At 40.8% G+C, this 15,906-nt stretch overlaps 1 protein-coding gene across 2 annotated transcripts in view; it reads left to right on the top strand.

Annotated features, from left to right (window-relative positions):
- PREX2 (phosphatidylinositol-3,4,5-trisphosphate dependent Rac exchange factor 2) overlaps positions 1 to 13,917 on the top strand; it is a 295,769-nt gene extending 281,852 nt beyond the window's left edge. For both annotated transcript variants that reach the window (XM_075125146.1, XM_048840883.2), the window contains 2 exons: positions 4,422 to 4,489; positions 11,079 to 13,917. In XM_075125146.1, the coding sequence (XP_074981247.1) occupies positions 4,422 to 4,489; positions 11,079 to 11,124 (114 nt within the window). In that variant the 3' untranslated portion in view covers positions 11,125 to 13,917. The remainder of the gene's footprint in view (positions 1 to 4,421; positions 4,490 to 11,078) is intronic.
- Positions 13,918 to 15,906: the final 1,989 nt, after the last annotated feature.

Genomic DNA, 15,906 nt, shown 5'->3' with positions numbered 1-15,906 from the left:
CCAGCCCCTGTTCCTGAGCAGATTTCACTTTGCACTTCAAACAACACACTGTTTTAGGTAAAAAATATAAAACAGATTTATTAACTACAGAAAAATAGATTCTAAGTGATTGTAAGTAATAGTGTACAGACCAAAGCTGGTTACCTAAGAAATAAAAAAAAATCACAATCTAAGTTCCTTACACTAGACAGGATTTGAATCAAGCAGTGTCTCACTCTGATGGTACAAACAGTCCATCAATCTTCCATACACGGGCTAGAAATCCCTTCAGCTTGGGACCACATCCCCAGTTCAGACTTTGTTCCTATGGTGTTTCCAGGTGTTGAGTTGTGGGGGAAGTGAGGCCAAGTGATGATGTCACTTCCCCTTTTATAGCTTCTGCCATGACACTTCATGTCCCAAACAAAAACCCCAGGCACAGTTAGTGTAAAAGTACAGGCACAAGATGGAGTCCAGTATCATATGTTCCAGTCACATGCCCTTGCACTCTTCGATGAGTCATAGCAGGGGTCATTACCCATATTTTGGCTAGAATGTCCCTAGAAAAGTCCATCAGGTGAGGATAAGCTTCTGAAATGGCCCATTGTGTTCATTGATGGGCCATTAGCTTAAATAGTCTGTTCACAATGTGCTGGCTAGACTGGATATAAACTACCTTGTGGGAGTTACTGTAGGAGCAAACACATCTGAAATGCTGGTACATAGTTAATATTCATAACTTCAGATACAATGACAGCACATACATTCCAATGAGATATTAACGTTCAACAGATCAAGACTTTTAGAATGATACCTTACAAGGCATACTTTGCATAAAACATATCATAATTATATCACCCTTGTAAATATGGGAGTGCCAGGGTATTGCTTTGGGGTACAGAACGTCACAAAAATATGGTCACTTTTTGCCCTCCTTAAACAAGTGTCAAGCTGTGAAAATCATTGCTGGGGGTATTGTGAACTGGGTTCAAAAAAGAACTGGATAAGTTCAGGGAGGATAGATCCATCAGTAGCTGTCAGCCAAGATGATTAGGGATGCAACCCCATACTATGAGTGTCCCCTAGCCTCTGATTGCCAGAAGCTGGGAGTGGATGACAGGGGATGGATCACTTGATGATTTTCTGTTCTGTTCATGCCCTCTGAAGCACTTGGCATTGGCCACTGTTGGAAGACAGGATTCTGGGCTAGATGGACCTTTGGTCTGACCCAGTATGGCCGTTCTTATGTAAGTGTCCTGGCAGAGTGGGCCTGTCTTTTCTTTTTTTTTTTTTTTCTAACGACAATGGAAATACCACTTCATAAATTGATTTACAGATCTGATGGTTGAACTTTCTCTATCCAAAGCTAAAGGTCATCTTCCATGAGTGCCCAGGCACTATCGGTTCACAGAGCAAAGAGTTCTAATGCCCTTTAACTGTACTATCTGTTACTGCAATATGGGACTAGCAATTTCAACGTGCAGATTGTTATTGTTTAAAAAATATTAGATGTGCAGAAAAAAAAAGCAAATTTATTTCTTGAATAAAAAATAAACTCACAAGTGATGTAGATGTACTAAAATGGAAGATGAAGGATCACATTATTAGTAATCCTGATTCCCACCTCCCACCCCCCAGGAGAAAAAATGAGTCTGTTGGTGGGGGTGGTTTAAGTAAGGTCTAATTTGTTCTCCTGATAAACAATATATTAGATGGATGTATAAAGCCAGAATCCTTTGAAATCAACACTTTTGATTTACTATGCTAGCTAGATATTAGGATTAATTTGTCTAGTGGGTGATGTAAATAAAAATTTGTTATTTTTCTTCCTCAGAAGCAGTTACAGTGTTAAAAGTCAAGATCTACATATGATTAATGTTAATATATTCTCATATATATTATGTATACACTGGTATTCAGTTAAATTAATCACATGGATCTTGACCATCAGCAATTTATCTTTGATATATACATACCCATGTCAAAGAACTCAAAGTGGTTTATGAATGATGGTAGAGTTACCTGTGTCATAGAGATATTGGCATCAGGGTTTTCCAAATTAGATGTACCAATGATGTGTGTTTTGCCAATATCTAACGTTAAAAACTTGAATCAATATTTTTGATTTCTCAGAATATATTGTACTTTATAAAACATGAAAGCAATGCTATTTATGAACCATTTCATGAATTTAATTTTTCATAGTTGTTTTAGAGTTATTTAAGTAGATAAGTGTGGGGTTGTTTTTTCTTCAGTACCATTAAACTTAAAAAATAGATAAGATAACAAAACACTGATTTTTAAGTTGCATGTGTCTGTTTACTCTAATTGTGAATACCTGCTGCCTGCAGGTATTTAGTCTGTTCCAGCTTTAGTTTGAGTCCTTTATTGTGTACTAACGTGGGGATTTTATTGTGGTAGTGGACTGAGGTACCAAATTTTAGCCAAAATGCAATTTGTTTACTCACTGTAATACTCAATCCAATCAATGGTTGAGCCATACCATTGCACGGTTTGTCACTACAGATATGTCTTTATTTTAGATATAGCTTTACCTGTATCCCACACAAATTTAATATTATCTCACTTTAATTATTGTGAGATTAATCTGTTTATACCTTCTTGTGCAGTTATTTGTTGTCTTCATTTTGTTTTGCATTTGACCTGGGAGAGAGAGAGAGAGAGAGAGAGACAATGAATAGGTTTTGCTTCCTCTAAAAACTAGAAAACAAAGATTGGCAATAGTAGGTGTTAGAGAGCTTATTCCTTCACTCTCCCACTTCCCTGGTCCTTCTCGCATGAACAGAGAGCAACAATACCCGAAGTCCGAAGGTGCAAACAATTCGATGTTTATTGGGGTGAACTTCCAGCAAGCTTAAATACAAGTTCCTTTTTCCTTATTTTCGAATCCCAACTTACTTCCTGTTTGCCCCTAATTTATATAGTATTATTCTTAGCTACACCTTAACCAATCATTCTACTGAAATTTAACTAACCAATCCTAACATATTGTAACATGATTAGCTAACCAATTATATCCCACCACCTTAATTAGTTTACACCCAGCAAAATTAATTATACAGCAGACAGAAACAATCACAGAACCAGACAGAGATTATACAGACAAACAATAGCAAAGTGGGAACTATAATGACAAAACAATACAGAAGTGAGGATTTCACATCCCAGCTATTGATAAGTGAGTTCTTGCCAGACAGGATGCTATCAAACTAAGTTTCCTTTTACATTTTCTAGGCACTTCCCTTTCTCTGGAGGTGATAGGAATACAATCCTGTCCTGATAGTGCCTGACAGCCCAATAGCACCTTATTTCAATGTGACTAGTTTGGAATGTGAGGATGTGACTGTTCGCTTCCTAGCTTATGGCTGCCTCTGCTGCTTAGCCAAAGGCCTTAGCCTAAGAACAGGGCCTCAGACTGTCACAGTAAGAGAAGGCCCTTACACCAGCAGACAGTGATTTTGATTCTTTCTTTTATACCTCTAGAACTAGCCAAGTGATAAGAATACACCTAAATTCTTAAAGTACAGGCCTTTGCAGACAGGCCTGAATATCTGTATCCTAACAGTAGGTCTATTAGATCTATTCTCTTTGGTTGGCAATAATGAGTCTAGTAGATATGCCATTGTTTGCCGACTGTTTTTGGAAAGTCAGGTTAATTAAGTTCCATTGTTAATTAAGTTCACTTTTCTGTGTCGCTCATCAATATAGTATTTGAGCAGCTTGCATGCTTAAATGAATTCATCCTCACAATATCCCTGTGAGGTAGGAAAGCACTATTATTCCTGTCTTATGAATGGGGAACTGAGACACAGAGAGAGTAAGTAACTTAGCCAAGGTTGTACAGGAAGATTGTGTCAGAGCCAAGAATAGAACCCATATCTACCATGTCCTCATCTAATGCCTTAAGCACAGGCCATCCTTCTCTGTAAACAAACAGTTGATCATAAGGAGGATTCTTGGGTGTGGGATGGAACCGGTAATACTTACTCAGAACTCACACTGATTGTGATAGGAATTGTGCAAGAGTGAAAACTCCAGAAGAGTGAGGAATGCCAGGCAAACTGAATCAGCAGTGTGAGAGTAGTGTAGTTGTTAGCTTCTTCACAACTTAAATGTTAAACTTTTTTTGTGAAGAACTTTGTTTTATCTGTTTTTATGTTTTATGTGAAAGAGTAGTTATTAGCTGAAAGAACAGAACAGCTGTGTCTCTTTTCTTGCACCTTTATAAAATCATATTTAGTAGCTTTTATTAGAAAGTGTTTTTCTTGGTTGCATTCAAAAGAAAAGAATTATTTACGTAGGACATCAATAATGAAGTTTATTTATTGATAAATCTAATCCTGGGCCTATTATACACCCAGGAGGTACACTAAAACTTACATTAGTTCTATCTGAAGCAATTTTTTTTTTCTTTCTTGCAGGGAGCAAGAGTGCAGAACACTGCCAAGAATTTAGGAGTGAGGGACCGAACACCACAATCTGTCCCAAGGTAACTAAATAGTAGAATCAGTTGTTTGTGACCAAGACCATGATTTGTCTAGTTTTTGCCTAATCATTTTCCCAGTCACAAGCATGCAGCTCACATTGACTTCACTGTGTACTTATGGACAAAGTTTGGCTTCTTAATATCCAGAGAATTACTTGGGTTTAAAACCACACAACTCCAATTACAGTAAACTAGTTGCAGAATTAAAACTTCATGCAATACTCTGAAAATTTACTCTGAAGTTTACCTGATTGTTTACAGTCTCTCAGTTTGATTAAAATCTAATACTCTGTTGTTGAATAATAATTACACAGTGATATACTATAGATACATAAACAGGAATATATGTAGATAACAGATAATAGACCCACTGAGGTGTTAAAATTCCAGTAAGGACCAATACAGTATTTAAGAGAGATGTATTTGCAAATGAACATAAACAATGGCAAACAACAAAGCTACATATGAGAGAGACTTCAGGATTCTGATCAATAAAATAATCAAAAGAGAAAACTCTGTGTGTGTGTCTGTCTGTGTCTTTTCCTTTTTTTGAGCTTATTTCCAAAACAATTCAAATGAAATTGACCACAATTTGATAAGTTACAAAGGTGGGGAGTTTGTTACCCAAGTGTTAAAAGCTTTGGAAGTAAAACCAGTAGTGTGAAATATCTCCTGGATTTATATCATTTTGTGTTAGCAAGTTTTATCTTTGTTTCCCCCAAAAATAGAAATGTTAAAATTCATACCACATAATCTGAAGCATGAGAGGTTTTTTAATGTGGAATGTATTGCCATTGTCTCCCCTTGGCTGTCTAACCATGGGGAAGTCTCTGCGTTCCCAACCAGTCCATACAGGATCCTCTGGATTCCCCAGCCCTTCCTTCTTAGGAACCATCAGCTTGCCCCCTCTTTCTGGCAACTGATTCCACCAATTTTTCTCCAGCAGGAGAACAGACCACTTCATGAGTTCCTTACAAAAATCACTTATGGAGCAACCAGGCATCACTCATTGATAGTTAATCTCCTCTGCATTGTATCTGAGCAGCTGCTTCGAGTATATGTGTCAGCAGGGATCCTACTGTGGGTGCACATGCACCTCAAACATGTGAGATCAGAGTCTTTTGAATAGCAGTGTTGGTTAGTTCCATGTTAGTGCCCTGTGCTGCATTGTGCTCCTTTCCAAGGACAGAAAGGGCCGAGCAGACACAACCCTCTCTCGGTTCCCTCTTACTGCTTCTGGCAGCAAGGCGGAACCCAGCGAGTTTCCAACCCATGACTCCTTAGAGACTTCACCTTGGTTTACAACTACCTTCTGTGAAGAAACTTTATTTTCACATTCCCTTTTCCTCAGATTGAAACTTTTTTGGGGGGGTTAGGGGGGGGGGAAGAAAATCAAAGATACTCCTGCATAAATCTGGTACAGTGGAGTGAGATGCTTCATGCCAACTGCCTCATCTAATGGCAGATGCTAAACTGGCAAGGTTCAAACTCTGCCCGTCTTGCAACACACTGATTCCCTTCAAAGACAGACACAGCTGATGCCTTTTCTACTTCAGGGAGATCCACATTCCAGATAAGTGCTTTGTGTAAGTCGCTCTCTGCAAGAACCCACAAATGCAGGGACCCCCCAGCTCAAGCTACATCTGCTAGAGTAGTCTTGTGCAGGTTGCTTCAGACCCAGAGGTGATGGCAACTACCAGAGCGGGGCCAGAAAAAACAGCATCAGGCAGTACTCCCTAAAGCAGGCTTCACGCCTCAGGATGGGGCAGTGAAAAGATGTTGAAAAGGAATCCAACTAAGTTGGCATCAGCAACTCTGATGCTGACCATGCTGGTAGTTTCAGCATTGGGAGCCTTGGTTTCAATACCTTTGGCACTTCTGCCCACACAAAAAGGAGATGTCAAGAGACACAGACAGATGGAGCTCAATCATAGCTCCAAACAGAGAGGACAGTCCTGGAAGGAGCACTCGAAACACTGCTCCTCCAAGAAGAGGGGTTCCGAGCCCTCTAACAAAACCAGAGAGCACAGGAGAAATTAGACCCACAACTGAACCTGATACCGATACTCATGTCTGACCCTGGCAAAGGGCCGAGATTCATACTTGATGCTTCAGTATATGCTATTACATACTTGCTCACTAATCAGAGAACCTGCCTCTGCCTGGTATCTCAGTATAGTGCTTGTGAGGCTCCTAATCTCCCTTTGAACCTCTTTCAGAATGCTTCTTACACAGTCTCACTCTGAAGACTGTCTTAGTTGCTATCACTTCAGCCAGAAGACAGAGAGAGCTGCAAGCATTTATTGCTGAACCTCCCTACATGACATTCCACCGAGATATGGTGGTGCTGAGCCTCACCTGAAATTCATCCCTAAGGTGGGCTCAGAGTTTCATCTAAATCATTCATTAAGAGTACCTGTCTTATTCCCAAAGCCCTGCTCTACACTGGGAGAGAAGAAGCTGCATACTCTGGATATTCCCAGACTCTGGCTTTAGTACATCGACAGAACAAAACCCTTCAGACTACCCTTCACTTATTTCTGGTTACAGCTGGCCATTCTAAAGGTCAGGCCATCTATCTCATCAGAGAATATCAAATTGGCTAACACAGAATCTTGCTGTGTTACTGGCTAACTGGTGTACCTGTCCCCACCAAACACAAAGGCTCTCCACTGGAACTCAAGCAACAACCTCTGCCTGTTCCAGGAATGTGCCAGTTTCTGAAATCTGTAATGTGGAGTAGTCCACTGACTTTTGTTAAGCATTAGACTTGCTTTGGACTTGGCTGCCAAAGCAGATACCAAGTTTGGTAGAGTATTCCTGAACCAGCTGTTTAACTCATTCCCACGTCATGAGGGGACACTGCTTGGCAGTCACCTCCGGTGGGGTTCACATAGACACGTACTCAAAGAATAAAGAATGGTTACTTACCCCACAGTAACTGGTTCTTTGAGATGTTGTAGTCAGTGTGGCTTCCACAACCCACCTCCTATTCTAACTTTTCAGAGTCCTCAGCTACAATGGGCTTCAAATTGCCATGGAACTGTGGGAGGTTCATGTCTGCTCCACCTTTTATGCCCTCATGTGGGAGCACAAGCACGGCCTTGATGGACACTTCTGTTCCAAAGACTTCGATCCCACATGCATGAGGCACATGTGCACTAACAACGGGATCCACCCTGACTACCCTACAATAACGAACTGGTTTTTTATTTGCCCAGAAAGCAAAGGCTCAACACTGATCCCAAATCATTTATGCAGCCATGCCACCTGTCCAGATTTATGCTTTTGTTACATTACAAATTAACAATGAAATGCTTAACTTATTTGAATGTAATCATTATTGCTTGAGCATGCAGGGGTGTAATCAGGAAGGCCAAAGCACAATTGGAGTTGCAGCTAGCAAGGGATGTGAAGGGTAACAAGAAGGATTTCTACAGGTATGTTAGCAACAAAAAGAAGGTCAGGGAAAGTGTGGGACCCTTACTGAATGGGGGAGGCAACCGAGTGACAGATGATGTAGAAAAAGCTGAAGTACTCAATGCTCTTTTTGCCTTGGTCTTCACAGACAAGGACAGCTCCCAGACTGCTGCTCTGGGCAGCACAGTATGGAGAGGAGGTGAGCGGCCCTCAGTGGTGAAAGAACAGGTTAAAGACGATTGAGAAAAGCTGGACATGCACAAGTCCATGGGGCCGGATCTAGTGCATCCGAGGATGCTGAGGGAGTTGGCTGACGTGATTGCACAGCCATTGGCCATTATCTTTGAAAATTCATGGCGATCGGGGGAGGTCCTGAATGATTGGAAAAAGGCAAATATAGTGCCCATCTTTTAAAAAGGGAAGAAGGAGAATCCAGGGAACTACAGACTGGTCAGCCTCACCACAGTCTGTGGAAAAATCATGGAGCAGGTCCTCAAGGAATCCATTTTGAAGCACTTGGAGGAGAGGAAGGTGATCAGGAACAGTCAGCATGGATTCACCAAGGGCAAGTCATGCCCGACCAACCTGATTGCCTTCTATGAAGAGATAACTGGCTCTGAGGATATAGAGAAAATGGTGGATGTGAGATATCTTGAATTTAGCAAAGCTTTTGATACGGTCTCCCACAGTATTCTTGCCAGCAAGTTAAAAAAAATATAGATTGGATGAATGGACTGTAAGGTGGATAGAAAACTGGCTAGATCGTCAGGCTCAACGGGTAGTGATCAACAGCTCGGTGTCCAGTTGGCAGCCAGTATCAAGCGGAGTGCCCCAGGGGTCTGTCCTGGAGCCGGTTTTGTTCAACAACTTCATTAATTATCTGAATGATGGGATGGATTGCACCCTCAGTAAGTTCACAGATGACACTAAGCTGGGGGGAGAGGTAGATACACTGGAGAGTAGGCATAGGGTCCAGGGTGACCTAGACAAGAAATCTGATGAGGTTCCACAAGGACAAGTGCAGAGTCCTGCACTTTGATGGAAGAATCGCATGCACTTCTATAGGCTAGAGACCGACTGGCTAAGTGGCAGTTCTGCAGAAAAGGACCCGGGGATTACAGTGGATGAGAAGGTGGATAAGAGTCAACAGTGTACCCTTCTTGCCACAAAGGCTAATGGCATATTGGCTGCATTAGTAGGAGCATTGCCAGCAGATCGAGGGAAGTTATTATTCCCCTCTCTCCAGCACTGGCGAGGCCACATCTTGAGTATTACATCCAGTTGTGGGGCCCCCACTACAGAAAGGATGTGGACAAATTGGAAAAAGTCCAGCTGAGGGCAATGAAAATGATTAGGGGGCTGGGGCACATGACTTATGAGGAGAGGCTGAAGGAACTGGGGTTATTTAGTCTGCAGAAGAGAAGAGTGAGGGGGAATTTGATAGCTGCCTGAAGGGGGGTTCCAAAGAGGATGGAGCTCAGCTGTTCTCAGTGGTGGCAGATGACAGAACAAGGAGTAATGGTCTCGAGTGGCAGTGGGGGAGGTCTAGGTTGGATATTAGGAAACACTATTTCACTAGGAGGGTGGTGAAGCACTGGAATGGGTTACCTAGGGAGGTGGTGGAATCTCCATCCTTAGAGGTTTTTAAGGTCCGTCTTGACAAAGCCCTGGCTGGGATGATTTAGCTGGGGTTGATCCTGCTTTGAGCAGGGGGTTGGACTAGATGACCTCTTGAGATCTCTTCCAATCCTAATCTTCTTTAATTCTAAAGATATTTGAAGTTTGGTTGGGAAGTTTGCAAACTTCCCTGCAAAATTTCAGGTACCACAAAACCACAAAGTGTAGGTATCAGCATCTTTCATAATACTCAGACCCATTAAACATATTTTTATTTCTTACTCTGTGACATTGGCAAAGCCAGAATCTCCTGACATCTGCTTTATGTGCAATGATCACTTCATTTTGGATTCTGCCACACTTCCTCCCTGCCCTGCCAAACTCCTTAGTCTCTTCCTTTTATCTCTTTCTACCTGCTGCAATGATGCACTTTCTCTCAGGAACTATGTAGCCTCCAGATTAGATCATTCTTAGCACTGTGTCACAGTGCTGCAGTGTGAGGGGAGATGCTGCAAAGTGATGGACATTCTCCTACCCTTTCTCAGAGAACAGAAAAGTCCTCTCTACAGTGAGCCTCAAGTCAGAATAATTGTCCTTTAGTTTTGGTATTAATGTGATGGTAACTTTACAAATGTGTTAAAAGTCAACCTGTGATGAAGTACTTAATAGAAGTGTCAGAGTCTTCATAAATGGAGGAGCTGACAAACACTGGCAACACAACTATTTCAGACTGTATTGATCTCTTTTTGCATTGAACGTGTTACCTTGAGTCCTTAATTTCTCTGTCTGACTTCAGTTAATGTCTCTCTCTCCAAAATTTGAAGGCTGACATATGCACTTGTGGTGCATCTATTGTCTGTGTTAGTCTGCTGGAACCCAAGACCACATGGGAGCATTTTGTAGGAGATGTACAAATAGAGAAAAAAATAAACAGTTAATAAAACATGTGATGAGCGGCCAATAGGAATTTGGTCTGCAAATTGCTGTGCATATATACTGCAGTCCTTGAGAGGGCAAGGCAAACTGGAGAGCAGAGCTGTCCTAAGTAGAGCTGAGGTTACAAAAGTCACTGGCTTCTGCTTGTTTGAGTGATGGAGAGAAAGGACTGACTTTGCAGCTTGCATTTGTAGCAACTGGATCACCAAAATATAACTTCAGCGGTATTAGTCAACAAGTAAAATTTTCCAGTGTAGATGATCATACCACCAATCAGGTGGTTGACTTGTCTCCGAATGTGACCTTGAGTGCAGAAGTAGGAAAACTTGGCTCCATAACTGAGGTGTTACTTGGCTGCTGATGTCTGATTATTTATAGACTTGTGCATTTGAATAAGCAGAGATTCATGTTGACAAGAACCATGTACATTATGTGCTTGATTCTAATTTCACTCTAGTTTTATGTTAGTATTAATCTATTGACTTCAGTGGAGTTACTCCTGATTTACAGTGAAAAGAGAATCAGCCTTGTTAGATTTAGTTTGTTTTGCCTGTATCAGACCATTTTAATAATAATAGTACTCCCAGACTAATATGATGGCTCTTTTTCATTTTGCCAGATTATACAAACTATGCCAGCCACCACCACCTGCTGGGGAAGAATGAAGAACTATTCAGGAAGTAACCGAGTAACATCTTTTAAGACATTGGACTGTACAGCAAAATTAAATGGCATTCTAGTAGAACGTGCCTGGAGAATTGATAAATAGAGGCCCTTCACTCAGGATAAAGAAGTGTCTGTCCTTAATATTCTTCTGTCAGCATTGGACAACTGACTTCTGGAGAAAATATTTCTGGACTCCATGCACTATGGTCTCCCTTCCATAAAACAGAAACTTTATGGGTTTTTACCTGGACATTTTACACTGGAATCAGGTTGTATCTCATGTGGCCAGTTCAGCAACGCAAATTACCCCATTATGCATTGGCAGCAGCATGAAAGCAAATATCTAATGGCAAACCCATTCCATCTGAACCAGATAAAAGCTGTTCCTTTGGTCACAGAATGAACTTGAAAAAGGAAAAAGCCTAAAATAAATCCTCCAGAGTTTGACACGTGACACATTTGATGTCCCGTGCACTGCTAATTCCCTTCTTTCCCAATATTTTATCACAGTTTCTTAATTTTTAGCAATAAGGAAATTAACACTTCTGGTATATGCTGTAAATGCCTATTAAAAATAAGAGGTTTCAGAGTAGCAGCCGTGTTAGTCTGTATTCCCAAAAAGAAAAGGAGTACTTGTGGCACCTAAGAGACCAACAAATTTATTTGAGCATAAGCTTTTGTGAGCTACAGCTCACTTCATCGGATGCATTCAGTGGAAAATACAGTGGGGAGATTTATATACATAGAGCTGCATCACTTGCCCCATAACCTCAGCCGTGCAGAACACAATGCCATCCACAGCCTCAGAAACAACTCTGACATCATAATCAAAAAGGCTGACAAAGGAGGTGCTGTCGTCATCATGAATAGGTCGGAATATGAACAAGAGGCTGCTAGGCAGCTCTCCAACACCACTTTCTACAAGCCATTACCCTCTGATCCCACTGAGGGTTACCAAAAGAAACTACACCATTTGCTCAAGAAACTCCCTGAAAAAGCACAAGAACAAATCTGCACAGACACACCCCTGGAACTCTGACCTGGGGTATTCTATCTGCTACCCAAGATCCATAAACCTGGAAATCCTGGACGCCCCATCATCTCAGGCATTGGCACCCTGACAGCAGGATTGTCTGGCTATGTAGACTCCCTCCTCAGGCCCTACGCTACCAGCACTCCCAGCTATCTTCGAGACACCACTGACTTCCTGAGGAAACTACAATCCATTGGTGATCTTCCTAAAAACACCATCCTGGCCACTATGGATGTAGAAGCCCACTGCACCAACATTCCACACAAAGATGGACTACAAGCCGTCAGGAACAGTATCCCCGATAATGTCACGGCACACCAGTGGCTGAACTTTGTGACTTTGTCCTCACCCACAACTAATTCACATTTGGGGACAATATACACCTTCAAATCAGCGGCACTGCTATGGGTACCCGCATGGCCCCACAGTATGCCAACATTTTTATGGCTGACTTAGAACAACGCTTCCTCCGCTCTCGTCTCCTAATGCCCCTACTCTAATTGGAATTCCACCATGATTTCAACAATTTCCATCCCACCATCAACCTCAGCCTGGTCTAGTCCACACAAGAGATCCACTTCCTGGACATTACAGGGCTAACAAATGATGGTCACATAAACACCACCCTATCCCGGAAACCTACTGACTGCTATTCCTACCTACATGCCTCCAGCTTTCATCCAGACCACACCACACGATCCATTGTCTACAGCCAAGCTCTACGATACAACTGCATTGGCTCCAACCCCTCAGACAGAGACAAACACCTACAAGATCTCTCTCAAGCATTCTTACAACTACAATACCTACCTGCTGAAGTGAAGAAACAGATTGACAGAGCCAGAAGAGTACCCAGAAGTCACCTACTACAGGACAGGCCCAACAAAGAAAATAACAGAACGCCACTAGCCATCATCTTCAGCCCCCAACTAAAACCTCTCCAATGCATCACCAAGGATCTACAACCTATCCTGAAGGATGACCCATCACTCTCTCAGATCTTGGGAGACAGGCCAGTCCTTGCTTACAGACAGCCCCCCAACCTGAAGCAAATACTCACCAGCAACCACACACCACACAACAGAACCACTAACCCAGGAACCTATCCTTGCAACGAAGCCCGTTGCCAACTGTGTCCACATATCTATTCAGGGGACATCATCATAGGGCCTAATCACATCAGCCACACCATCAGAGGCTTGTTCACCTGCACATCTACCAATGCGATATGTGCCAGCAATGCCCCTCTGCCATGTACATTGGTCAAACTGGACAGTCTCTACATAAAAGAATAAATGGACACAAATCAGACGTCAAGAATTAAACATTAAAAAACCAGTTGGAGAACACTTCAATCTCTCTGGTCACTCGATTACACACCTAAAAGTGGCAATTCTTCAACAAAAAAACTTCAAAAACAGCCTCCAGTGAGAGACTGTTGAATTGGAATTAATTTGCAAACTGGATACAATTAACTTAGGCTTGAATAAAGACTGGGAGTGGATGTGTCATTACACAAAGTAAAACTATTCCCCCCCCCTTCACCCCCCACTGTTCCTCAGACGTTCTTGTCAACTGCTGGAAATGGCCCACCTTGATTATCACTACAAAAGGTTTTTTTCCCCCCCACTCTCCTGCTGGTAATAGCTCACCTTAAGTGATCACTCTCGTTACAGTTTTCAGAGTAGCAGCCGTGTTAGTCTGTATTCGCAAAAAGAAAAGGAGGACTTGTGGCACCTTAGAGACTAACAAATTTATTTGAGCATAAGCTTTCATAAGCTACAGCTCACTTCTGAATGCATCCGATGAAGTGAGCTGTAGCTCATGAAAGCTTATGCTCAAATAAATTTGTTAGTCTCTAAGGTGCCACAAGTCCTCCTTTTATTAAAAGTAAAAATTCATCTCACAAGTAGTCCCATTGACTTCAGTCTGACTACTCATGTGAATAAATACTTACAGAATTAGCTCCAACACAGTAAACTCAGCTATATCTTAAGGGTAGATTGTTGTACTGGGTTTAAAGAAACCTATCATTGCATAGTGAATTGATGGTGCTGTTTTACTCTTTTTGAAGTTGCCATAAGAATGAAAAATAAACTTCAGTTAGAGAAAATTGACATTATGGGTCCGATTTCCACCCATAATTAGAAAGAAGTTCAGACTTTGACCTGTAAAAGCTGTCTTAAATATACCTTGTTGTGCTTCTGTATTTCAGGAGTCTTCAAACTGTAGTGTATATCTTTGTACAGTATTATACATGCTATAATATCTAAGCAGTGTACATTGAGCTAAAGGCAGACTTCTAGCTTTAAACTGGAATATTTTGCATTTTAGAGTATTTAAAGATGAAGCACAGTTTTGAAGCTTAATATTTTTATACCGGCATATACAATATTTTGTCAATTACATTTTACAGTTGTAGAAGTTGTTGGTTTTGGAGATTGGTAACTTTATAATGTAATGGATTTAATTTGCAGACTATATTGAGAATGTTGACGGACCATGACAAATATACTCACATTTAATTGTTTTCTGGCCAAAGTGTTTTTAGAGAAAATAAATGCACCAGAATTACCCTTCACATTAATACACATTAAAGCAAAAATGATGTTTTAAAATATTGCTACTAGTAATAGATAGATATTAGAGAGTAGCATATATAATCTAAATGTATATGTATTTTCCGTACTACAGATAGTTATAGTTATGCTTTGGCACAAAAACCTCTACATCATAGATTTAGCAGATCTATATTTACTTATTTATAAATTTTCAACACATTTATTAACTCTAACTCATACAGAAATAGCTGATCTGTCAATACAGAGTTGTACTTTGCAAAGAGCATTCTTTATGTAGGATATACAATGAGTTTATTGCTTTTCTCCAGAGGAGAAATTAATATGCCTACCTTCTTCAGTATTCTTGATTTTGCTATAAAGAACTTAATTTTGGTAACAAAGTAAATGTTTTTGTATACACACAGGAGTATATGTGCGCACATATAGCTGCAGTGTGTGTTTGTGTATATTCATACCAATTAAGTAGTGATCCAAGCTTAAATGTAAAATCTATTAAAAATTTGTTAAACTGTGCCAAAAACATGTTATACTGAATGTTTCATAAGTCACAATTTTCCTTCCATTCTGTATGTTTACACCCTTCTAATACTTGTTGGAAGTTGTGACTTTCTGATGCATTTTGATCAACACAAAATTCTATTCTCATGATGAGATATACACGAAATAGGAAAACCTAGGTTATTTTTCTGGGATGACCCAACACTTGTACAAAATAAAGGGCTGGGGTTTGGTTTCATATAATTCCTATTATAGTCAGAGTATCTCACAGCTTGCATATTTTACTGTGAGAGGGAATATTGGCTAGGATAATCCCTACTTGATTCAGAAAGTTGCAAGAGCTCTTCAGTTTCTGCTTGGCTGGACACAAGAAGTACATGGAATGCACTATTTTCTCATGCCAGGGATGATACCACTAACTGTGTAGCACATGTTTAGTATGAGGGTGTCATCATTTACTATGAGCCCAAGTCTTCCTGTGAGACTTGATTACATAACATGTTTATTTCGAGGCAAGAGTGCTATCAGGTGAGTGAGAGTGATATTGCTGCATGATATACCCTATTGAAGTAAATCTGCCACATGAACACATATTATCAGTGACTAAATAAGGAGACGCCACTTTATTGCTCGCTATGTTTGAATATTAACTCAGTCACATTGACAGT

This window comes from Caretta caretta, chromosome 2 (genome assembly GCF_965140235.1).
Source record: "Caretta caretta isolate rCarCar2 chromosome 2, rCarCar1.hap1, whole genome shotgun sequence".
NCBI lineage: Eukaryota > Metazoa > Chordata > Testudines > Cheloniidae > Caretta > Caretta caretta.
The sequence above is the reverse complement of the archived record's forward strand: the minus strand, read 5'-3'. Positions and strand labels throughout refer to the sequence as shown.